Here is a 26,269-nt window from a genome sequence, read left to right on the forward strand (position 1 = left end):
TTTTTTTTTCTTTGAGACAGAGTGTTGCTCTGTAACCCAAGTTGGAGTGCAGTGGCGTGGTCTCGGCTCACTGCAGCCTCTGCCTTGAGGTTCATGTGATTCTCTTGCTTCAGCCTCCCAAGTTGCCGGGACAGCAGGCATGTGCCACCATGCCCAGCTAATTTTTATATTTTTAGTAGAGATGAGGTTCTATGTTTTTTTGTTTTTTTTGTTTTTTTTTTTTTTGGTATGCTGTGGTCTCATGTTATGGACTCATATTATCTTTATTGCTGAGCTTTTATTTATTTTTTTATTTATTGCATCATACATAATCAAATGTAAATTTTTGAAAGAAAATTCTTGCATTCACTTTTCCAACATTTTTGCAAATATACTCACCACCTAGATTCTACCATTAACATTTAATATTTGCTTTAGTACATACCTGTATATCTTTCCATTTATTAGTTCGTCTTATTTTTGATGCAATTCAAATTAATGTTTTTGCATTCAACTTTGCTATAATGCTTATAACAATTATTTTTACTTTGATAGTTTTACATGGCATCATAAACTACTGTATTCCTTTAATATCATACCTTCTCTTTTCTTAGACTCATACTCTTTATTTATCTCTTGCTTCACAGGAATGTGTCTTTCAGTAAGTTATTAAAAAAGGGTACACATAGGGTGTTTTTTCTAACCAATAGTATTTCTGGTAATGTTATTTGTTGCTTTTGCATCGAGGTGGCCTTTTGAGTCAGTAGCAAAACCCTCATTGTTTTCTTCACTGTACTAATTCTTACCATTTATCTAGGAAACTTTGCTCCTCCTTGTTTTTTTCTTTTCTTGAGATGGATTTCAAATTCTGAATGAAAGATTTTAAGATATTTGTCTGAGAAGAGGACCCCACTGTTCTAGCTTTATATTTGCACATAATAGCTACTATTAACTACTTATTAAATTTTGCTTTCTACAAATTTACATCTAGCAATTTTTTTCTACTTTGTTTTCAGAATTGTAAAAAGTAAAAGCCAAAGAAACTTACAAAAAAAAATAAGAATATTAATGTTTGCCCTGTGACTTATCATTTTTGAAGGCAAAATCCTAGAGAGAAATCCTTTTCTTTTTTCAGTCAGAGTCTTGCTCTGTCGCCCAGGCTGGGATACCCAGTGGTGCCATGTCGCTCACTGCGACCTCCACCTCCCAGGTTCATGCAGTTCTCATACCTCAGCCTCCTAAGTACTAAGACCACAGGCATGTGCCATGCGGCAGCACACTCAGTTAAGTTTGTCTTTTTAGTAGAGAAGGGGTTTCACTATGTTGGCCAGGCTGGTCTCAAACTCCTGGCCTTTAGTGATCTGTCCACCTCAGCTTCCCAAAGTGTTGAGATTACAGACGTTAGCCACCACGCCTGGCCTTATAGAGAGCATAGCCTTACTAATGAAAAAAAAATTTTTAATGAAAAATTGGGAAGTTTGTGTTTTACTCCTCCATCTTCCTTCACTTTTGAATGTTTCTGCTCCCATGATTGACATTGTTCTCTGTGTACCTCAGATGCCTGCGGCCCTAACCTTCTCATTTATTATTCACACTAGGCCTCCTTCCCAGGAGAATTTAAGTCTTCAGATAATAAAAAGCACAAATATAATAAAGTCATCGGAGACAATGTAAAAAGTCAGCAATAAAACAGTAGCGGACAATTATATAGAAAGTCTGAAAACACTGTCGTTTATCGTAAAACTTAGCCCTAAGCCATCTGGTAGCAATCGGAAACAAAAAGATGAAATTTTTGCCACCTATCATCATACATAATGAATTGCAACACACAAGTTGCAATTCACACAAGGATGCTGATTAATTCACAGAGAAAACTTTTTCCTAATTTACGTACTGAAAATAATTTTTCATATTGTTTTTTACATAGGGAATCAACATCAGAAATGGTGTATTTGATCATATTTTTACACAAAAGATGATAAAATGTACATGTAGTCATCTCACAACGAAAGTAAAAAACAAAATGTTAAATTATTTAAAGGTAGTTCTGGTATGCCAAAATGATGTAGTCTGGATATTATACTTCATTATTTCACTGGATTGTTCACAAAATTTTCTGTTAGAGATTCATTCCTTTTTATTTCTTTTAGTTTTTTTGTTTTCATTGTTTGCAAACATTAATATGTTAGTAGCTGGACAATCAACATCTATTGAAGAGAGAATAAATAATAAAATTCTTATGAATTTATTAACATTTTTATATAAATGTATGTTTTGGTAATAAAAGCTAACTCTGGTTAAATTTAGCCTAAAGCTGCTTCCTTATATATTTTAAGTTCAGCCTAAAGGTTTCTCCATAAATAGTGAACTGTAATCTAACTAGATGCGTATACAGACTCTAACCGGCTCTTAAATCACTCATCAAGTTTTGGTCAATCAAAGGTGGCCAACTGTTCAAATTGTGTTCAAATAAGACAAATGCCAGCTATAACCAGTCTGTTTCTGCACCTCACTACTGTTTTCTGTCCATCACTTTCCTCTTACTGTCTCTAAATCCTTTTTGACTGCATGGTAGCACTGGGGTTGCTGTGAACCTATTCTGGTTTGAGCGGGCTGCCCAACTGGCAAATGGATCTTTGCTCAGTTAAACTCTATTAAATTTAGTTTGTCTAAAGTTTTTCTTTTAACAAATGATGTCAGAAATGGGACCTACAGTAGAGCTTCCAGCCACCTCCAGCAGCTTCGAGTGACCAAGTGGGGTACCCACTGGGCCCATTGTGTCCATTGTTCTCTCTCAGCCACTAGAGATTGTGAGTAAGTTCTCTTTGAGACTTTGAAGCTCCACATCTTTGTGTTTTGAGGTATCTGAGTTTGTTTGAGCAAATTTTAAAATCTGGACTGGGTTTGGAAGTTGCTACAGAAATTGGACTGGGTCCAGGATCAAATTAGATCTGATAATTAACTGACTTATATCTAGTTAGAGGCCTTAGATATTTGAGTCAGACAGAAACTGACATTAATTGGCAATACTGCAGGTAGTATGAACTTCAGCTTTCAGAAGTTTGCAGGGACTTTTGTGTTCTATCCCCTTTGTTTCATTTTCTTGCACTAATAGGTAGGAAAAAAGTCATTGACTAAGTTGATCAAGGAAATCTGAGAGCCAAAGCCAAGATTCACCATAAAAATGAGATCCTTAATTTCTGAAGAACTGAGTACTCCACCTTCTGGCTACAACTACCTGCAAACACTTAGAAAAATGGAAAAATATTACTAAAGATAATTTAAAGTTACAGTAGAACATTTCAAATGAAAAACGCTATACTTTAGAAGTACATTTAAAAATGAGGACTCTCTAATTAGGCTTATTCAGGGATGCCTATTGGTATGCAGAAGCTTCTGAAAAGATTTCAATATTTTTACTGCCTCTTTTAAAAGACTCTTTACAAAAGGTAGCCAGGGCCAGGCCCAGTGGCTCATGCCTACTATCCCAGCACTTTGGGAGGCTGAGATGGGCAGACCACTTGAGGCAGGGGATTTGAGACTAGGTTGGGCAACATGGTCAAACTCTGTCTCTACTAAAAATACAAAAATTAGCCAGGCATGGTGGCATGTGCCTGTAATTCCATCTACTTTGGTGGCTGAGGCACAAGAATTGCTTGAACCTGGGAGTCAGCGGTTGCAGTGAGCCGAGATTACACCACTGCACTCCAGCCTGGATGACAGAGTGAGACTCTGTCTCCAAAATAAAATAAAATAAAATAAAAGGCAGCCTGTAAGCCCAGCTGCTAGGCTACATAGCAAGACCATGTCTCTAAAAAATAAATAAATAAACAAAAAAATAAAGATCTTGCTGACTATAGGCTTAAAAAAGAAAAGAGAAACCATTTAAGAGCTAGCAAATAAAAATTTGTTATAAAAGCCATATAATCTGTTTCTGTCTGGATGTCTCTATGTCTGTATGTGTTATGTATGTGTGATATTTGGTAAATAAAGCTAGTTTTAAAGTTGTTACTAAAGTAAAAATGGCTTCAAGAGTGTAACTGATATATAATTCAGACATTTTTGCCTAGGTCTACTGGTCAGACAGGTTTATGCTATCTTTACATATTTTAAGGTCATAAAACTGCTAATTTTCTATATTTTTGGCACTTACTTGATTTGTCTGTGGGCTAATGCTGGCTGTTGGGCTTCCCCAGAACTTTGCACACATCTTACTGTAAGCTGGTCTTTGGTTTTAAGCTTCAAGATTCTGGGGTCTGGACAGGTGGCCATGGTGAGGCCTGGAGACATGTTGTCAATGCTTAGGACACCATCTGCAGTGTCCCATGTTGCTCCTTGCTTGGCCCAGATTTGCGTCACAGCCATGCTGGGAGTGGTCACATCCTCCAGCTATGCTCTTCACAGCTCTGTCTTCTGTCCTGACATCTGGTACGTAAATTTAGGACCCAACAGAGCCCTGCCCTTTATAGCCATCAGGTGCCACATGGGTACTCAGGACCCAGGACAACTGAGAAAGACATTAAGGAGGGTACCTGTGTCATAATTTCCTTTTTTCTCCAAAACTAATCTTAAAGTCATGTTATATTAAATAATAAAATGTCTGAGTCATTCCTAAATAAGTTAAAATACTAAAGCATTAATTATTAAATACAGGTTTATGTACTTTGACGTCTTATTTTTATATGATCTAAAAAGCTAAATATATTTAGATATTTTAATTTTGTTAACAAATCTTTCTAAAAATATAAAATGATTTTTATCTACAAAGATTGATATAAAACTGTTCAAAATTAATTTCTAGGTTTTTACTAGAAATTTGGGTCACTAAGAGTCAAAATTATAGTCAACAAACATAATTAAAACTACTAAGTGTAAGAGAAACAATTCTAAAGAGTCTATTAAAAAAGCACAATATATTTTTCGTGAGGAAAGTTATAAAGACATAAAAATGTGTGAGAAAAAAATTTAGAAGTTACTTAGATTGTTTCAAATTCAAGGAATAAAAAAATAGATTAAATTACAGAAAGTTTTAAAAAACTTCAAAATTTTTCTGAGATTACAAAAAGTTTATTTTATAGTCTTGTGTGATTAAAAGGTTATTGAAATTAGATTTGTTTATAAGTTTTTATTAAAATCAGCTTTAGAATTGATAATATACTAATACAAGAGTAAAAATTTAGTTTTCTCTTTTGCACATAAATTTCGTGTAATACTAATAAGATAAAGTAAAACACTTTTATTCACCTTTTGAATAAACTCTCAGAAAAGGGAGAGAGAAGAGACATATTCTGTCTTTATTAGTCTTTTAATTTTTAAAAACAGTCTTTTTTAAAATCAAAGAATAAAGGTCTTTGCTTTTTAAAACCTTTTCATTATTACTTTGGCTAAATAAATGATTTATTTTACAGTGACCTGTGATTGATTTTGATAAGTGTTTTAAACTTTTGACATAAATTTAATAGGCTTCCCGAAATCAAATTTAAAATGAAGTCTTTTTGACCTCAAACTAACTTTGTTATGTTACAGAGGGCCCCTGTAGTATCCAAAAGAGAGATAAACAGGTTTATTTAATATGCAAAATTACATGAAAAACATTGTCAGAAAATAATGTTCAACCTTCTTTGAGTTTCATATGATTTTTAAAATAGCTTTCTTCTATTTCTGTAGAAATATCATTGGTAGTTTGATAGGAATAGCATTGAATCTGTAGATTGGGCAATATGGCCAGTTTAATGATATTGTATCTTCCCATTCATGACCTTGGGATGTTTTTCGATTTGTTTGTGTCTTCTCTGATTTCTTTGAAGAGTGTTTTATAATTCTCCTTGTAGAGATCTAATTTTTGTATTTTTAGTAGAGACAGGGTTCTGCTATGTTACCCAGGCTGCTCTTGAACTCCTGAGCTCATGTGATCTGCCCACCTCGGCCTTCCAAAGTGTTGGGATTACAGGCATGAGCCACTGTGCCCAGCCTGGATGCTCTTTATTTCTTTCTCTTGCCTGATTTCTCCAGCTAGGACTTTTAATACTATGTTGAATAAGAGTGGTGAGAGAGGGCATCCTTCTCTTGTGCCAGTTTTCAAGGGGATTGCTTCCAACGTTTGCCCATTCAGTATGATGTTGACTGTGGGTTTGTCATAGATGGCTCTTACTGAGGTATATTTCTTCAGTAACTAGTATATTGAGAGTTTTTAACATGAAGGGATATATTATTGAAAGCCTTTTCTACATCTACTTAGATAATCATGTGATTTTTGTCTTTAGTTTTGTTGATGTGTTAAATCACATTTATTGATTTGCATATGTTGAACTAACCTTGCATCCCAGGCATGAAGCCTACTTGATTGTGGTAGATTAGCTTTTTGATGTGCTACTGGATTTGGTTTGCATGTACTTTGTTGAGGATTTTCAGTGTCGATCAGGAATACTGGCCTGAAGTTTTCTTCTTTTGTTGTCTCTCTGCCAGGTTATGGTATCAGGATGATGCTGGCTTCATAGATTGAGCTGGGGAGAATTCCTTCTCCTTAATTTTTGGGAATAGTTTCAGTAGGAATGGTATCAGCTCTTCTTTTTATGTCTGATAGAATTTGGTGGTGAATCCATCAGGTCCTGGACTTTTTTTGGTTGGTAGGCTATTTATTACTGATTCAATTTTAGAACTTGTTATTGGTCTGTTCAGGGAATCACTTTCTTCCTGGTTCAGTCCTGACAGGGCGTATGTATCCAGGAATTTATCCATCTCTTTTATGTTTTCTAGTTTGTATGATATAGAAGTTAAGAATGCTTTTACTTACTGGGGTTTTCTTGCTTCTGAACTCTCTGCTGACAGATCTAAGAAACAGATGTATGTATATATGTGTGTCTATAAAATAATTATTCAATAAGATGATAGTAGAAAAAAAGCAATATTGCTAAGTAAAGGTGCTTATTTATGTAATTAAATATATTTATAGTAGCTGAAAAGCTTTTTGTGTTTCTTTTTATTTAAATAATTGAGTACTTTCTTGTATTTGAGGTTGCCATATACTTTGACGTATACACAATTTTTACCAAGGAGAAGAGTATACCTGGTTTGAATGTTCAGAGGAAAGTATGCATTCTAGTTCAGTGGAAATGGATATGCCTCTGAGATCTACAGTCATATATTTTCCCATCCTATGAGTCACTTAGGATTTATGAACGCATGGATTTATGAAGAGACTTTTCAAGAAACATACTCGAGTAGAGTCTTTTGAATGAGGAAATTATATGGCAATATTGGTGTACTTTTCTACTGCTACTTACCTAAAATGAAAAGAAGCTAATACAGATTCTGTTATGTCATTGCTTTAGATATATTTCATCTATTGACTAGTATTTCATTCTGTTTTCTCTTAGAAATGAAAGTACAAGCATACAATCCTTTTGAGTTTTTTATATTCTTATGAGTCTTTTCTACTTTGATGTAGCAGGGGCTAAAGAAAATATTTTAATGAGTTTTTTTCTTTCTCTCTCTCTCTCTCTCTCTCTCTCTCTCTCTTTTTGAGACAAGAGTCTTGCTCTGTGGCCCAGGCTGGATTACAGTGGTGCGATCTCGGCTCACTGAAACCCCCTCCTCCCAGATTCAAACGATTCTCATGTCTCAGCCTCCTGAGTAGCCAGGACTACAGGCACATACCACCATGCCCAGCTAACTTTTGTATTTTAGTGGAGATGGGGTTTCACCATGTTGGCCAGGCTGGTCTCAAACTCCTGTTCTCAAGTGATCCACCCGCCTCGCCTCCCAGAGTGCTGGTATTATAGGCGTGAGCCTCCGCACCCGGCCAGTTTTTTCATTAAATGTGTGATTGTAAATAAGCTCTCCATGACACCTCCTGAGCTACTTTAGTAAGTTTGCTTTCCTACAGACAGTCTTGCTCAATCTTATGGAAAGTATGTACCCTTTTTAAAGAAAATAATCTTGTGGTTACCCGATGTTGATGATGTTGAATGCTTACATTATGAATATAGAGCTGACTGCTGAGGTACAGATCTTTGGGTTCAACATGCTTAGCCTAGTAGGTGCTTTGTGACTCATTCTTCCATCAGTGTTTTTCTATTTGACTGCTATGAATCTTTCATGTTTGAATTCAACTATCATTTGGCCTTCACTTGGCAAGCATTTGACCTATACTTCCACCTCTGTGCTTTTCTCATTAGTCTACAGTGATTTAATTCAGACTTGTTTCTTGGTTATAGGATAGTCATTATTAACAAGATCCAGAGTATGCTATTTATGAAAATGTATTTGGAAACTTATAGAAAAAATAGTGTGTATTTTGAGTATGTATATCCTAACAAATGAGAAAAGACGATACAAATTAATGAAAGTTCAAAACTAATGAAAATGAATTCGAGAAAATGTATGAATTGTTTTTTAAAAGACACAGAATCTCTTAAAATTGCACAACCCTAATGCGGGCACTGTTAGAGGGCTAAAATTTTCAGTCTTCTCTTTTTTTATGCATATAGACACTTTTAGATTTTGTGGTTGTAATGTGCACAGCATTTTTACATACTGCTTCTCTTTTCAGGCTACACATAAGATAGCTGTTTCCATTTACTCTGCCATAGGAGTAAACTAAGAGGCAAAAAGTATTTATTAAGTAACTCTGTATCATTAGAGTGCTGTAAATCTTATAAATTTTATTTAGAGTGCATTTGTTTTGGAAGCCATATTGTATTATATCAATTGACATTTCTTTAGTAATCCCATGTCATTAGGAGAATATAGATTTATTTTGGAACCATTCAATTATATAAGGCATCTGTACTTATTTATATTTGTAATTAATAATGAAATGCTACCATCTGTAAATCTCTTCATCAGTTGAATAGCATACATAATTATAAGGGTTTCAGATTTTTGTCTTCTCTATGTATTTATAGCAAAAGAAGATTTTAGTGAAGCAGGAAACTACCTAAAAGGATATGTTATCACTGGAATTTATTCTGAAGAAGATGTTTCGCTACTGTAAGTTTATTGCTCTTTTAATTTTAGGGAGGAAGAAATTATACAAAATAATGTTATCTAATAATTGCTTATATTTATACAGCTGATAGAGGAAAGTAAGGTAGCAATATAAAGAAATTTTATATTTCCTTCTGGGAAATAAAGCACGTGAGAAGTACCTTAGATTCTTTAGATACTCTTTTACTTTAGACCAAAGCCCCCATGGGTCAATCTTGGATTTGTACTTCACCATCCTCCTATAAAAATTATCCTTTTTGGATTCTTTTTTTTTTGAGATGGCGTCTCGCTATGTCATCAGGCTGGAGGGTAGGCAGTGACACGATCTTGGCTCGCTGCAACCTCCATCTCCTGGGTTTAAGTGATTCTCCTGCCTCAGCTTCCTGAGTAGCTGGGACTACAGGTACATGCCACCATGCCTGGCTAAGTTTTGTAGTTTTAGTAGAGACAGGATTTCATCATGTTGGCCAGGATAGTCTCCATCTCTTGACCTCGTGATCCCCCTGCCTCAACCTTCCAAAATGCTGGGATTACAGGCGTGAGCCACTGCTCCCAGCCCCTCTTTGTGTTCTGTTACCTGCAATGTGAGTTCTTTGGAGTTACCATAGTTTGGGAGAAATTTTACTTTTTGAGCATCTGAGTTTTTATTTACCCTGTGTGTGTGTGTGTGTGTGTGTGTGTGTGTGTGTGTGTGTGCTCGCTTCGGCAGCACATATACTAAAATTGGAACGATACAGAGAAGATTAGCATGGCCCCTGCACAAGGGTGACACGCAGATTCGTGAAGGGTTCCATATTTTTGGACACAGGGAGGGGAGCACTACACACTGGGGTCAGTTGGGGAGAAATAGGGGAGGGACGGTGGGGGATGGGGAGTTGGGGAGAGATAGCAAGGGGAGAGATGCCAGATGTAAGTGATGGGGAGGAAGGCAGCAAATCACACTGCCACGTGTGTACCTATGCAACAATCTTGCATATTCTTCACATGTACCCCCAAACCTAAAATGCAATAAAATAAATAAATGGGAAAAAAATAAAAATAAAAATCAGTGTTTTTTTGGCCACTTAAATTACCTTATCTGTAGAAGATGGGACTTCTGTGGACTGCCAAAATATTTTAGTTGCTGTAGAATGAAGGACTGAACTGCAGATTTGGAGATTATTAGTGACACACATCACATCCTCTATGGCCCATTTTCAGGTATAGGTGTACTTTACTAAGCCCCAGTAGTTTTGTCTTACCTTCTGACTATAAATTCCTAATTGTAATTTCTAAGCTTAAATCTTTCATCTTGAACACTGGTGATAGGAAATATGAGGACTGTCCATCTCACAATGGGTAATCACCCACCATCTTCTACTCTGCTGTCATTGTTCATTTAGCTGTGGTCCAAAGAACTAGACCAGTAGTTTTCAGAGTGTGTGTTTTGTTTATAACCAACTGGTCAACTAAGAGGTTCCTTTAAGTGATCTGAAAACTGGCCTCAACTAATGCTTATGATGTTATAATGTCTATACTTTGTTCTGGCTTGAATTAAGTTATTACACATGACTACTTCACTAGTAATTTTACACAAAGCTTTCTTCCTATTTAGATAATTTTCTTTTAGGTTTAGTTAGCGAAAGGAATTGTAGGAGGGTGGATCTGGGCCCTTGTTTTAGTGGAGAGATACAGACTCTGTCAGGAACAGACTCTGTGTCAGGGACACCTCATTTGAAGTCTGTGTCTGCCATTTATCACTCTCTAAGCCCTATTTCCTCATCTGTAAAATGAGGTCATAATGGCCACTTTAGTTCTGAAAGTTAAATAAAAACATAATTGAAATACTTAGTATAGTGCCTGGCAGACAGTAGGTTTCTCATAAATGCTCATTTTCTTATTCATCAGTGTGGTGAGCAAGTCCAGAAAGGTTGAGAACCATTCAGTGTGTTCCAAATCTTATTTATTTTCTTGTTGAGTAAGTTGTATAGAAAAAAACCTGGCTAGATTACTGCCTTGCCGCTTTTTAAATATCTAGTTTGTCATAGATTATTATCTGTTGCTTTCTTTTAATCTAGGTTGTCATAGAATATAAGTTTGTCTGGAAATTGAGTTCATTTTTTTCCTTAGCAGTAGGATGTCCCATTTTCTGCCTCACACTGTGACCTCCTAGCCTAAATTTTCATGTTTTTGACATGCTATATTTTGATTGTGAATTTTAATACTACCTTTCTCCATAGGTCAAACAGATATGCTGCAACTCTTCCAGCCCTGCTGCTTGCCAGACACACAGAAGGCAAAATAGAGAGCATCCCACTAGCTAGCACTCATGCACAAGATGTAGTTCAAATAATAACAGATGCATTACTGGAAACATTTGTGAGTATGTTTCATAATGAGGGTGATATTTAAAATCTAGATCAGTCAAAGACAGTATATGTTAATACACATTTTTCCACTTTTTGTTGGTACAGGGCATGGTGATTTGTAAGTTGAGGTTTCATTGGGTTGTTTTGTTTTATTGTTCAGTCATTATGCATACAGCATTTTGAGTCTACTGCTAAAAGCTTACATGTCTTGCTGAGACCATTGTGGCTGAAGTCCAGTTTAAGTGCTTAATCCAGGGTGAAACTTGTTGTAAAGCATGTGTGTTCTGGAAGGTCAGCCTGCCCAGCTTCAAATAATTGTTTGATTTCTTATTGACTGTAGGTTAACTTCTCTATTCCTCCATTTCCACATGTGTAAAATGTAGCTCATAGTAGCATCTGCTGCAGACAGTTATTATGAGGACTGAATGAGACATGATTTGTACAGTGCTTTGTGTGCAGTGTTTAGCCCATGGTAAGCATTCAAAAAATGTTAGTTACTATTATTATTATTTGTATGGATTTTTTTTTTTTTTTTTGAGATGGAGTCTCATTCTTTTGTCAGGATCTCAGCTCATTGTAACCTCTGCCTCCCGGGTTTAAGCAATTCTCCTGCCTCAGCCTCCCAAGTAGCTGGGATTACAGGTGCTTACCACTATACTTGGCCAATTTTTTTTTTTTTTTTGTATTTTTAGTAGAGACAGGGTTTCACCATGTTGGCCAGGCTGGTCTCAAACTCTTGACCTCAAGTGATCCACTCATCTTGGCCTTCCAAAGTACTGGGATTACAGGCATGAGCTACCATGCCCAGCCTGGTTTTTATAAAAATTTTAATTTCTGGAGGGAGGGTGCCAAGATGGCTGTGAGAAGGCAACGCCGGAATGCAGCTCCCAGCAAATGAGATGCAGAGGGCTAGAGGAATTCACAATTCCAAATGAGGTGCTGGGTTCATTTTGGTGGGACTGATAGTGCACTGAAAATAGCCCAGGGAAGAAGCCTCAGGGCGAGAGCCACCCCGGGGGGACAAATCAAGATGAGAGGGTTGGCGTGTCCCCACCTGAAATGTGCAGCTGGCTTGGATGGTTGGGGGACCTCACCCCCTTGGTGCTCCGATTTGGATCCTGTCCTTACCTCATCCCTCATACAACCCACAGTCCACAAGAGCCCTCTGAGGCTGTGGGGCGTCGTGGGTTGTCGATGCAAATCTGAGCAGCGGGTCCCGCCAGGCGCGACAAATTGTTGCACAAACCTGGGCAGAAGTTTGGACTAACGCCAGCAGACGGACCATCCCACAGAGGGAGGCAGAGTTGAAAGCAGGGAAACAGACCATAAGGCCCAGCAGGCCCCACCTCCATGGAACTCAGACTGAAGCCCTTGTTAGAAAGCTTGGCAGCAAATACACCAGTTTGACGCCAACCAGGAAGATCCAGCTCTGGAAGAGACACAATTGGGAAGGTGGGGCCAATCTCACCTGCTTCAAACTCCAGGGAAGGGCCAACAACCTCACTGAGCCCAAGAGAGCCCAGCAATACCCTCTACAGGCCAAAAAAGATATAGCTCCAACCTCAACAGAAAAAAAAGGTCCACTCAGAGACTCCTCTGGAAATCACCAACTTCAAAGATCAAAGGGAGATAAATCCACAAAGATGAGGAAAAAACAGCGCAAAAAGGATGAAACCATCAAAGAACAGAACACCTCTTCTCCTCCCAGGGATCACAACTCCTCACCATCAAGGGAACAAAAAAAGACAGAGAATGAATTTGACTAATTGACAGAAGTAGGCTTCAGAAGGTGGGTAATAACAAACTTCTCTGAGTTAAAAGACCATGTTCTAACCCAATGCAGAGAAACTAAGAACCTTGAAAAAAGATTAGACAAAATGCTAACTAGAATAACCAGCTTAGAGAAGAACATAAACGACTTGTTGGAGCTGAAGAACACAGCACAAGAACTGCATGAGGCATATACAAGTTTCAACAACCGAATCGATCAAGCAGAAGAAAGGATATGAGAGATAGAAGATCAAATCAATGAAATAAAATGAGAAGGCAAGATTAGAGAAAAAAGAGTGAAAAGAAATGAACAAAGCCTCCAAGAACTATGGGATTATGTGAAAAGACCTAATCTACGCTTGATCGGCGTACCTTAATGTGATGGGGAAAATGAATCCAAGTTGGAAAACACTCTTTAAGATAATATCCAAGAGAACTGCCCCAGCCTAACAAGGCAGGCCAACATTCAAATCCAGGAAATACAGAGAACACCATAAAGATATTCCTCAAGAAGAGCAACCCCAAGGCACCTAATTGTCAGATTCACCAGGGTTGAAATGAAGGAAAAACTCCAAAGGGCAGCCAGAGAGAAAGGCTGAGTCACCCACGGAGGAAAGACCATTCTGCAGAGCGGATCTCTCTGCAGAAACCCTGCAAGCTAGAAGGGAGTGTGGGCCAGTATTAAACATCCTTAAAGAAAATAACTTTCAACCCAGAATTTCATATCCGGCCAAACTAAGCTTTGTAAGTGAAGGAGAAACAAAACCCTTTACAGACAAGCAATTGCTGAGCAATTTCATCACAAGACCTTCCTTACAGGAACTACTGAAGGAACTACTAAACAGGGAGCAGAGCAACCAGTACCAGCCACTGCAAAAATGCACCAAATGGTAAAGAACAATGATGCAATGAAGAAGCCACATCAACTAACAGGCAAAACAACCAGCCAGTAACAAAATGGCAGGATCAAATTCAAACATAACAATATTGACGTTGAATGTAAAAGGCCTAAATGCCCCAATCAAAAGACACAGACTGGCAAACTGGATAAAAGTCAAGATCCATTGGTGTGCTGTATTCAGGAGATCCATCTCACATGAAAAGACTCACATAGACTCAGAATAAAGGGATGGAAGAAGATTTACCAAGCAAATGGAGAGCAAAATAAGCAGGGGTAGCAATCCCAGTCTCTGATAAAATGAACTTTAAACCAACAAAGATCAAAAGAGACAAAGGGCATTACATAATGGTAAAAGGATCAATGCAACAAGAAGAGCTAACTATCCTAAATATACATGCACCTAATGCAGGAGAACCCAGATGCATAAAGCAAGTTCTTAGTGACCTACAAAGAGATTTAGACTCCCACACAATAATAGTGGGAGACTTTAACACTTCACTGACAATATGGACAGATCAATGGAACAGAAAGTCAACAAGGATATCCAGGACTTGAATGCAGATTTGGACCAAGCAAACCTAATAGGCATTTATAGGACATTCCACCACAAGTCCACAGAATACACTTTCTTCTAAGCACCCCGTTGTACTTACTCCAAAATTGACCACATACTTGGAAGTAAATCATTCCTCAGCAAATGCAAAAGAATGGAAATCATAGCAAACAGTCTCTCAGACCACAGTGCAATCAAATTAGAACTCAGGATTAAGAAAAGCACTCAAAACTGCACAATCACATGGAAACTGAAGAACTTGCTTCTGAATGACGAATGGATAAACAATGAAATGAAGGCGGAAATAAAAATGTACTTCAAAACCAACAAGAATGAAGACACAATGTACTAGATCCTGTGGGACACATTTAAAGCAGTGTGTAGAGGGAAATTTATAGCAATAAATGCCCACATGAGAAACAGGAAATATCTAAAATCCACACCCTATCATCAAAATTGAAAGAGCTAGAGGAGCAAGATCAAAAAAACTGAAAAGTAAGCAGAAGACAAGAAATAACTAAGATCAGAGCAGAACTAAAGGAGATAGAGACACAAAAAACCATTCAAAAAATCAATAAACCCAGGAGCTGTTTTTTGAACAGATCAACAAAATAGACCACTAGCTAGACTAATAAAAAAGAATAATCAAATAGATGCAATAAAAAACAAAAAAGGGGAGATCACCACTAATTCCTCAGAAATACAAACTACCATCAGAGATTACTACAGACAACTCTATGCACATAAACCAGTAATCTGGAAGAAATGGATAAATTCCTAGACACTTGCACACTTCCAAGACTAAAACAAGAAGAAGTTGAAACCTGAATAGACCAATAAGAAAAGTCTGAAGTCGAGGCAGCAATTAATAGCTTACCAACCAAAAAAATTCCAGGTCCAGACAGGTTCACAGCCAATTTCTACCACACATACAAAGAAGAGCTGGTACCATTCCTGTTGAAACTATTCCAAACAATACAAAAAAAGGGAATCCTTTCTAACTCTTTCTGTGAGACCAACATCATCCTGTTACCAAAACCTGGCAGAGACACAACTAAAAAAACTACAGGCCGATGTCCATGGTGAACATTGTTGCAAAAGTCTTCAATAAAATACTGGCAAACCGAATCCAATAGCACATCAAAAACCTTCATCACAATCAAGTAGGCTTCATCCCGGGGATGCAAGGCTGGTCCAACATACGGAAGTCTATAAACGTAATTCACCACATAAACAGAACCAAAGACAAAAACCACATGATTATCTCAATAGATGCAGAGAAGGCCTTCGACAAAATTCAATAGACCTTTTTGCTAAAAACTCTCAATAAACTAGGTATCGAGGAAACATACCTCAAAACAATAAAAGCTATTTACGTGACGCCCACAGCCAGTATCATACTGAATGGGCAAAAACTAGAAGCATTCCCTTTCAAAACTGGCACTAGACAAGGATGCCCTCTGTCACCACTCCTATTCAATATAGTATTGGGAGTTTTAGCCAGAGCAATTAGTCAAGAAAAAGAAATAAAGGGCATTCAATTAGGAAAAGAAAAAGTGAAATTGTCCCTGTTTGCAGACAACATGATTGTATATTTAGAAGACCCTATTGTCTCAGCCCAAAATCTCCTTAAGCTGATAAGCAACTTCAGCAAATTCTCAGGACACAAAATCAATGTGCAGAAATCACAAGCATTTCTATACACCAATAACAGACAAACAGAGCCAAATCAAGAACAAACTGCCATTCACAATTGCTACAAAGAGAATAAAATACCTAGGAATACAACTAACAAAGGATATAAAAGATCTCATCAAGGAGAACTACAAACCACTGATCAAGGAATTAAGAGAGGACACAAACATGAGAAAACATTCCATGCTTGTGGTTAGGAAGAATCAATATTGTGAAAATGGCCATACTGCCCAAAGTATGGCCTCTAGCAGATTAGAGGATGATAGCTAACACAAGAAGACAGCATATGGGAATTTGGAGAAAAAGTGATCTAAGATTTAAGTCATGAAAGAGGAAGGTGTAAGGAGATTTTGAGTATGAAAGAGAAAGAATTCTAAGAAAAATGAGAATTGGTAAGTGCAAACTGCTTTGAGAACTGAATAGGGAAAGTTATATGCCAGAATTTAGCATTTCAGGATTAACTAGGACTGTAGTTAGAGGTGGTTGACACCATTATAAACAAGTTCATCTGAATTTGTAGTGCGATCCAAAGAAAGGGGAAACTGGTAAGCAGCATGCCTGGATTCTAACATCACTCCTTCCCCCTGCTTAGCTGTGATGACTTTAGCAAGTTAGTCTCTGTGTCAGCTTCTCATATATCAACTGGGTAGGTTACTTATCTGATTGATGTATCTAGCTCATAGGTGATCCAGAGGATGAAATAATGGACATGGGACTAAAAATGGAAACTGGTAGAAGGCTTTACTATTCTATGTCATTGCTATTTTTAATCCTAAATATATTAGCATTGTTGCACTTTCCAATTCTTGTTACTATCAGCTTAGAAAAATTGTCTTCTACAATTGTATTTTTAAATGGTTACCTTTTTTCCTTTCAACTCACTCATTTCACAGATTTTAAAATTGGGGTGCAGAGTGATTTGCTCAAAGTTTTATTACTGTGACAATTCCATGAATCCTGACTTGTAATCAAGTGACTATTTAAGTCTACCCCATTACAGGAAAGTGTGAAAGAAAAAATAGAAAGGGAGAGAGGGGAGACGGTCATTACTGCTAATATTAATATAATAGAATTTGGGGCCCTTTCTCTGAGTTGGAGGTGAGTAGAGAAAGGAAGTATTTCTAAGATAAAAAGAGTGTAGTGGCCAAGAGAAAGCTTCCCCTTTGTCCTCTGATGGTTCCATGCAAATAACTGACAAAAGACAGATTAATAGGAGAACAGACATACAAAATTTTATTTTAATGTGCATAGCATGGGCAAATTGCAGGAGAATGATTATCTCCCTATCTTTTTTTTTTTTTTTTCCTTTTTTTGAGACAGAGTCTCACCCTGTTGCCCAGGCTGGAATACCATGGAACAATCTCAGCTCACTGCAGCCTCCATCTCCTGGGTTTACGTGATTCTCCTGCCTCAGCCTCCCAAGTAGCTGGGATTACAGGCATGCACTACCACGCCCAGCTAATTTTTGTACTTTTAGTAGAGATGGGGTTTCGCCGTGTTGGCAAGGCTGGTCTCAACTCCTGACCTCAGGTGGTTTGCCTGACTTGGCCTCCCAAAGTGCTGGGATTACAGGTGTGAGCCACCGCGCCTAGCCTCCTATCTTTTAATTAATAATAAAAATGATAAAAGGATTAAGTTTCTAATTTTGTATTAAATTAGTTATTTTAAACCCAAATGAGATCGGTGTTTGGATTTGTTTTAGCATATTTTTGGTTATTTTAATTATTATTTTAACCATAATATTGGAAAAAGTAAAATTGTGTCTATTCTTATTTATTATTTTAAGTAATGATAGATGTTAAAGAAAGAAATATTTTTTCACCTTATAGTTCTCTTCAAAATTTTTGTGTTAGAGGACAAATATAACAAGAGTTTCACTTATCATGTGTATATTGGTTAATCTGGTCCAGACTTTAGCATAACAAATTATTAGAAGTGTTACATCTTGTAAAATAGGGGACTCCTTTAAATTAATTTATTCTCAAATTCTATAAGTAGTTTTATTGTGAAAATATTAAGATGAGGTGGGATTAAAAAAATGATTGAGATTCATAGTTATTAATATAGTAAAGTATCTACTTAAGTTAAAACGTGTTTGAATTACATTTTACAAACTAAAATTGAGCGATTTGAATGTTAGTTTCTATTTTATGCATTATCATCCCTCATGCATTTTTTTTGTTATTCCTTTTCTTTGACAGCCAGAAATCACTGTGGAAAATCTTCCCAGTTATTTCAGACTTCAGAAACCATTACTGATTTTGTTCAGTGATGGCAGCATAAATCCTCAATATAAAAATGCAATATTGACACTGGTAAAGCAGAAATACTTGGATTCATTTACTCCTTGCTGGTTAAATCTGTAAGTATGTTTTTATTTTTCAATATATAGAGGTAAAGTGTAATAATTATTACATTTTCATTAGGAAATGAAACTCTCTATACCTTTGGAGTTAATTTTATGGAATCAAATATGTCGTCATGATATTTTAGTAACTAAATTCCCCCAAACAAGGTCCAAGATGACCTTATTTTAGATTGAATTTTATTCTACGGTAAAATTTTAAAAGCAATAATTGTTCTAACTTTTAAAAGTAATTGATGCCCATTCAGAAAATTTGGCAAATACAGAAAGTAAACATTGTGATATTTTGGCTTTTTCCTTCAGTTTCTTTTTCTGTACTTCTGTATTTCTGAAGGTCAGACAGATTTCAGTACGTCCATCAGCAATATTTCCTAGTATGTTTTCTAGATGTATGGATTGTTACATTTGATATCTGTGAACAAAATTCACAAATAATACACTGTTCCTTGTTCAGAATCATCAGATGAAAATTTTTTAAACTCATTTGAAAAATAATAGAAATGGCGTACTGTAGATTTTTGCTGTGAAGTGCATTCTGCTTGAGGCAAAATTTTCCCAGATAATTATCATATAGGTATCTAAGAGTAAAATAATATTTTATAAAATGTGGAATGTGTTCCATTAGGAAAACTAAGTATCTTTAACTTAGAGGGTTTTTTTTTTATGAACATAATTATTTTTACTTCTTTAATTTGAAATTATTGCCTTCTTTTTCCTGAGAAAAGGCATGATTTTATGGAAAAGAAGCATTTATAAAAGTAAGTATCTCGTTACCTTCTAGTTACGTAATCATTTAATTTTTGAGCTGACATACGATCAGATACTTGGCCAAATGTTGGAAGGAAACTTTGGTTGTGTCAAGCCTAAATTGACAAGCCTTTGGGCTATGCCTGCTTTTTGTTAAAATTGTCATGGGCTGCCACTATTCTCCTAAGTGCAACAAAGTGCCCATGTTAAAAAAAAACTTTTAAACAATCCAGTAACATAGTGGTAGAACTCTTGGTTTTTAGGACATCTTTTTGTAAAGTGAACTTATTGGAATGATACTACCTAAAAGCTTAATGTTCTACAAACTACTGTTTTCATTATTTTGTTGTAGAAATAAATATTAATATGTTCAATTGTTCCCTTTTTCAGAAAGAATACTCCAGTGGGGAGAGGAATCTTGCGGGCATATTTTGATCCTCTGCCTCCTCTTCCTCTTCTTGTTTTGGTGAATCTGCATTCAGGTGGCCAAGTATTTGCATTTCCTTCAGACCAGGCTATAATTGAAGAAAACCTTGTATTGTGGCTGAAGAAATTAGAAGTAGGACTAGAAAATCCTATCAGTAAGTGTTCTGTTTTGTTTAATAGACATAGTTCTGTATTTTGTTCCATAAAGTTTAAACTCTAAATATACCTAAAGAATGGTAAGATGAGTTATTAAAATGCTGGTAGCATTGTCCATGTGGACAGTCTCCGATTGGGAGGCCAAAGGTGCAAGGCTTCAGTGAGAGGCTCCCCTATGAAGGCCTGTTTCTTGAATTTTAATTCATTAAGTACATGTTGCTTGTATAGATCACCAGTGTATTCAAACATATGATTTTGGTAATTTATGCCATTAAAAGAATTGTTACAGTGGGAGCTTTGGCCTACCAAAGCATAAGTCTTTCGTCTATTTTTATAAAATTTAAAATTATAGAGTTCAGAAGATATTTCTTGTGTAGTTTTTTCATATGCATGCCATTTTTCTTTTTATAACTGTAAGCAAATACGTCATTTTATAGAAAATGAAAATATTTTACAAATAGATCATTATATGAAATTCTGATTCTCTAGTACAGGCATACCTTAGAGATATTGTGGGTTTAGTTTGAGACCACCACAATAAGGTGAATATTGAAATAAAGCAAATCATATAAGTTTTTTTGGTTTCCAAGTATATACAAAAGTTATGTTTACACTATGCTGTAGTCTATTAAATGCGTAATAGCATTACAGCTAGTGCTCGACTTACGACCACGATTGGTTCCGACAGACCGGTCATAACATGATTTGGTCGTAAGTTGAGTAGGTTATATGTACAGTACTGTGAAATGATGTTATAAAAATCTTTGTCATATTTTATCATAATTTTCTTTCATTGTTATATATCATAATTTTCTTTGTTCATTTTATGCCATTTGTATCATTTCCACACCATTTTGTTGCTTTTTACATTCGTCAGGTTTAAGTAAAACACTGCATTACCAGTACAACTGCTTTAATATTTGCAAAACATACAAAATTACAAAATACAGGTGCATAAAAAATACAAAATACAGGTGTAAAAAATACCATAGGAAACATTTTCCCAATTGCAAAACATATCAAAATATATAAACATGTACGAAACATTTTATTGGCCGCTGGTGCTTGGCTGCAGATCGTTGATGTCGTCATCTGAGGCAGCAGTTGGGGTTACCAGAGTTGGTTTTTTCATAAACATGGTGTGCTTTGTCTGAATTGTATGTTTCTTTTTTTCTTCATAAATTTCATGATATGGACGAAACACATCGTGCGCCATCCGTTCAGTCCTTGCAAATCGTTCGATGTTTGGGTCCATTGCTTCAAAATGTATAAGAAGTTTATTGGGAGGGGTTTGATGAAAAGTATCCAAGACACAAAACACAAATTGCTGTACCGAGTCTGGGATAACAGTTGAAATGGTACACGCGGAGTTGGTAGGGATGCCGGAAGCTGGTCCGCACTGTCGTCAGCCCAGCTGGGCAACGTTTGCGCTGCCAGACGCAGAGCAGTCGTGGCTAGCGATTGTGATTGTAAAGTCGAATGGTCGTAAGTTGCATAGGTTGTAAGTTGATCAATACCTGTATGTCTAAAAAATGTTTTTACCTTAATTTAAAAATATTGCTAATAATTATCTAAGCCTTCAGGGAATTGCAACGTTTTGGCTGATGAAGGAGGGTCTTGTCTCCACAGCCAAACCGACAGGTGGTGGTTGCTGAACTGCTGAAGATTGGGCTGTGGCAATTTCTTAGAATCGGACAACAATGCGGGGAGAGGCAGAGGGCGGCCCCCGCGCAGGCAAAGACTGGGGGGCCCGGTCGCCGCGGTGCAGTTCTTGCCGGAGCCGAGCCCAGCGGAGCGCCCGCTACTACCCATTCGCCTCTGCGCCATGGCCGGCCTCAACTCCCTGGAGGCGGTGAAACTGAAGATCCAAGCCCTGCAGCAGCAGGCGGACTAGGTGGAAGACCGTGCGCAGGGCCTGCAGCGGGAGCTGGATGGAGACCGCCAGCGGCGCGAGAAAACTGAAGATGTTGTGGCCGCCCTTAAACGATGCATCCAGCTCGTAGAGGAGGAGCTGGACAGGGCTCAGGAACCACTGGCCACAGCCCTGCAGAAGCTGCAGGAAGCGGAAAAGGCTGCAGTTGAGAGTGAGAGAGGAATGAAGGTGATAGAAAACCGGGCCATAAAGGATGAGGAGAAGATGGAGATTCAGGAGATACAGCTCAAAGAGGCCAAGCACATTGAGGAAGAGGCTGACCGCAAATACGAGGAGGTAGCTCTAAGCTGGTCATCCTGGAGGGTGAGCTGGAGAGGGTAGAGGAGCGTGCGGAGGTGTCTGAACTAAAATGTGGTGACCTGGAAGAAGAACTCAAGAATGTTACTAACAATCTGGAGGCTACATCTGAAAAGTATTCTGAAAAGGAAGACAAATATGAAGAAGAAATTAAACTTCTGTCTGACAAACTGAAAGAGGCTGAGACCCGTGCTGAATTTGCAGAGAATGGTGGCAAAACTTGAAAAGACCATTGATGACCTGGAAGAGAAACTTGCCCAGGCCAAAGAAGAGAATGTGGGCTTACATCAGACACTGGATCAGACACTAAATGAATTTAACTGTATATAATCAAAACAGAAGAGTCTTGTTTCAACAGAAACTCCGGAGCTGCGTGGGTCTTTCTCTTCCCTTGTAAGAAGTTCCTTTTGTTAGTGCCATCTTCGCTCTGATGGAAATGTGAAGCAAATTATGAATACATGACCAAATATTTTGTATTGGAGAAGCTTTGAGCACCAGTTAAATCTCATTCCTTTCCTTCCCCTCCCCTCAAATGGCACCAGCATTTTCAGCTCTCTTATTTTTCCCTTACGTTGTATTTATTCCTAAGGTAGGCAGGGTATTTCCTAGTAAGCATACTTTCTTAAGACGGAGGGCATTTGGTTTCTGGGAGAATAGGCAGCCTCACACTTTGAAGAACACAGACCCCAGTATCTAGTGGATCTGTTTAAAATGCTGAAGAACATAACTTTTTGGGTCAACTGTTAGTCGAACTATAGGAGAGACCAGGGACCATCACATAGGTGGGGATTTTCCATCCAGAGCTAATAAAAGGGTGGGACGGGGGGGGGGTATTGTGGGAAGTCATAACCCATGGATAGATTAACCTAAGAATCCTGGCCCTTCTCCACACTCCACCATGCAGAACAAACATCCTCTCAAACAGTCGACATAGAATGCTTGGGAAATGGTTGTAATTACCCACATATTTTCTGGTTAGTTCCTTGATGTGATGTTCTGCATATTTCCTTCGTTCTAAAGTTGTTCTCTGGCCGAGTGTGGTAGCTCTCGCCTGTAATCCCAACTTTGGGAGGCCAAGGCAGGCAGATCACTTGAGGTCAGGAGTTCAAGACCAACCTGGCCAACATGGCAAAACCCCTTCACTACTAAAATTATAAAAATTATGATGGCACCTGCCTGCAGTCTCAGCTACTCCAGGAGGCTGAGGCAGGAGGATTCCTTGAACCCAGAAAGTGGAGGTTGCAGTGAACCAAGATCACTGCACTGCATTCCAGCCCAGGCAACAGAGTGAGACTCCATCTCAAGAAAAAATAAAATAAAAATAAAGTTGTTCTTTGAGAAGCAAATGTCTCCTTTCAATAATGACACATCCACTCAGTCCAATTCAGGTCAACCATATCCAAAAGACTATAAGTCATTAATAAGTTGAGCAGAAGAGTTTTTTTTTTTTCTCTTAGCAGAAAGGGCCTCTCTGGCAGCAGAGATTAAAAATTGCCCAACTTCATTTCCATACTTCAGGGAATAGCAAATTGAAGATTTACTTATCTAGGACTTGAATTCCTTCTTTGGGACCAAGTTAATCAAAGACCAAGAAACTCCTGATTAAACTGGATAATGGAGGATTTTGTAGACAGGGCTGCACACATTGGCTTTGTTTTACTTCTGTTTTCTCAGTTAACATCTCAGAGCTGGAACATTCCACATTCCCCAGCAGTATATGGGGGCCAACAAAAATTTACAATTCCGACTAAAAATCACCTTGCTTCTGGCTTATTTGAATCCCCTATCCACCCCGTCCCACCACCCTGCTCCTATTTATTCGGCACCACACTACTTAGGAAATACACTGACAAATTGTGCAATTGAATGAAATCCACACTTTTCTTTAGATTCTTGCAACTGTATCATATGTAACAGTATCACTTTTCTACATTTGGTCAAATAAATTTTTACATAAACTACAAAAAAAAAAAAAACCCAACAACAATGAAGTTTGCAGCGTTGATTAACCTTTTTTTTCCACAAAAGATTTCTCTGTAGTATATGATGCTGTTTGATAGCATTTTATTCACAGTAGAACCTCTTTCAAAATTGAAGTAAATTCTTGGAAATCCTGCTGCTGCTTTATTGACTAAGTTTATGGAATATTCTAAATCCATTGCTGTCATTTCAACAATGTTCATAGCATTTTCACTAGTAGTTTCCAACTCAAGAAACCACTTTCTTTGCTTACTCATGAGAAGCAACTTCTCATCAGTTCATCGTAAGATTGCAGCAATTCAGTTATACCTTCAAGTACCACTTCTTATTATAGTTCTCTTGCTATTTATACTCCATCTGCAGCTACTTTCTCCAGTGAAGTCTTGAGGCCCCCAAAGTATACAAGACTTCCTTTTCCTCTGCATCCTTGTCAGCATTTGTTATTGCCTTTGTTTTTGATAAAAGCCGTTTTAACTGGGGTGAGATGATACCTCGTTGTAGGTTTGATTTGCTTTTCTCTGATGATCAGAGAAATACCTATTTTCAGAAATACCTGTTTTCCATTTGAATGTCTTCTTTTGAGGATTGTCTATTCGGATCTTTTGCCCATTTTAAAATCAGATTATTTTTGAGCTCTTTATATTCTCTGGTTATTAATCCCTTGTCAGACAGGTAGTTTGCAAATATTTTCTTCCATTCTGTGGGTTATCTCTTCACATTGTTGATTGTTTATTGTTTCCTTTGCTGTGAAGAAGCTTTGTTTTTAACTTGATGTGATCCCATTTGTCCATTTTCGCTTTGGTTGCTTGTGCTTGTGGGGTATTAGGAAATCTTTGCCCAGTCCAATGTCCTGGAGAATTTCTGTAATGTTTTTGTCTAATAATTTCTTTTAGTAATTTAAGTTCTTACATTTAAGTATTTAATATCTTTTGAATTAAGAGTGAGATAAGGGTCCAGTTTCATTCTTCTGCATGTAAATATCCAGTTTTCCCAGCACCATTTATTGAAGAGACTACCCTTTTCCCATTGTATGACCATGGTAGCGTTGTCAAAGATCAGTTGACAGCAAATGTCTGGATTTATTTCTGGTCTCCCTATTCTGTTCCATTGGTCTTTATGCCAGTACCATGCTGGTTTGATTACTATAGCTTTGTAGTATATTTTGTACTCAGGTAATATGATGCCTCCAGTGTTGTTCTTTTAGCTCAAGATTGCTTTGGCTATTCAGGTCTTTCATGCTTTCATATGAGTTTTAGGATTTCTTTTTTCTATTTCTGTGAAAAATGTCACTGGAATTTTGATAGGAATTACATTGAATCTGTGGATCACTTTGGATAGTATAGACATTTTAACAATATTCCAATTCATGAACACAGGATATCTTTCCATTTATTTTTGCTTCGTTTTTTTTTCATCAGTGCATTACAATGCTTATTCCTAAGCATGTTTTTTTTGATGCTATTGTAAATGTGTTTGTTTTTTTGATTTCTTTTTAAGAGAGTTTGTTGTTAGCATATAGAAATGCTAGTTATTTTTGTATGTTTATTTTCTATGCTGCCACTTTACTAACTTTGTTGATTAGTTCTAACAGGTTTTTTTGTGGAGTCTTCAGGGGTTTTATATATACAAGATCATGCTCTCTGCAAACAGAAACAATGTAAGGTCTTCCTTTCTGATTTGGACAGAGCCAAAATTTTGAACCACAGGAAAATAGATCTTGGCCCAGAATTTATGATCCTGGCTTGCCATTATCTCTACTTTTCTGAAAACATAGAAAATATACATTTGTGGTATGGATGTATATATTAGTTATATTTGAGTCTTAGCCATTTATACATAGTTACGGCAACAATAGGCCTGTAGCTATAATTTAAATAAGTAAACATGTAGCAACTTAGATTATTATAGTATATTGAGCAAATAGTGTGAAATTTGATGTAATAAAAAGTCTCCTAAGTACTATACAAGGATTTTATTAGATACTAGATGATCTGTCTTAAAATAATATTTTGACACTGTTTCATGACAGAGTCCTGAAATAAGGTGTGTATGTGTATGTATATATGTAAACATGTATGTGTGTGTATATGTAAGTGTATACACACACAGTCTGGTATACAAACTCTCATTC

At 37.1% G+C, this 26,269-nt stretch overlaps 1 protein-coding gene, 1 non-coding gene and 1 pseudogene across 12 annotated transcripts in view; all 3 read left to right on the plus strand.

Moving 5' to 3' along the window:
* The window catches only part of TXNDC16 (thioredoxin domain containing 16), a 115,026-nt gene that overhangs the window by 82,027 nt on the left and 6,730 nt on the right, over positions 1-26,269 (plus strand). For all 10 annotated transcript variants that reach the window (XM_017512407.2, XM_017512408.2, XM_017512406.2 and 7 more), the window contains 4 exons: positions 8,886-8,970; positions 11,187-11,325; positions 18,436-18,596; positions 19,737-19,927. In XM_017512407.2, the coding sequence (XP_017367896.1) occupies positions 8,886-8,970; positions 11,187-11,325; positions 18,436-18,596; positions 19,737-19,927 (576 nt within the window). The remainder of the gene's footprint in view (positions 1-8,885; positions 8,971-11,186; positions 11,326-18,435; positions 18,597-19,736; positions 19,928-26,269) is intronic.
* LOC119468677 lies at positions 9,661-9,767 on the plus strand. Its single transcript, XR_005197419.1, has one exon. It is a non-coding gene; the product is annotated as a U6 spliceosomal RNA (small nuclear RNA).
* On the plus strand, positions 21,479-24,119 carry LOC108291931 (annotated as a pseudogene). Its single transcript, XR_001820094.2, has one exon. The product of XR_001820094.2 is annotated as a tropomyosin alpha-4 chain-like (transcript).

This window comes from Cebus imitator, unplaced genomic scaffold, assembly GCF_001604975.1.
Source record: "Cebus imitator isolate Cc_AM_T3 unplaced genomic scaffold, Cebus_imitator-1.0 Scaffold472, whole genome shotgun sequence".
Lineage (NCBI taxonomy): Eukaryota > Metazoa > Chordata > Mammalia > Primates > Cebidae > Cebus > Cebus imitator.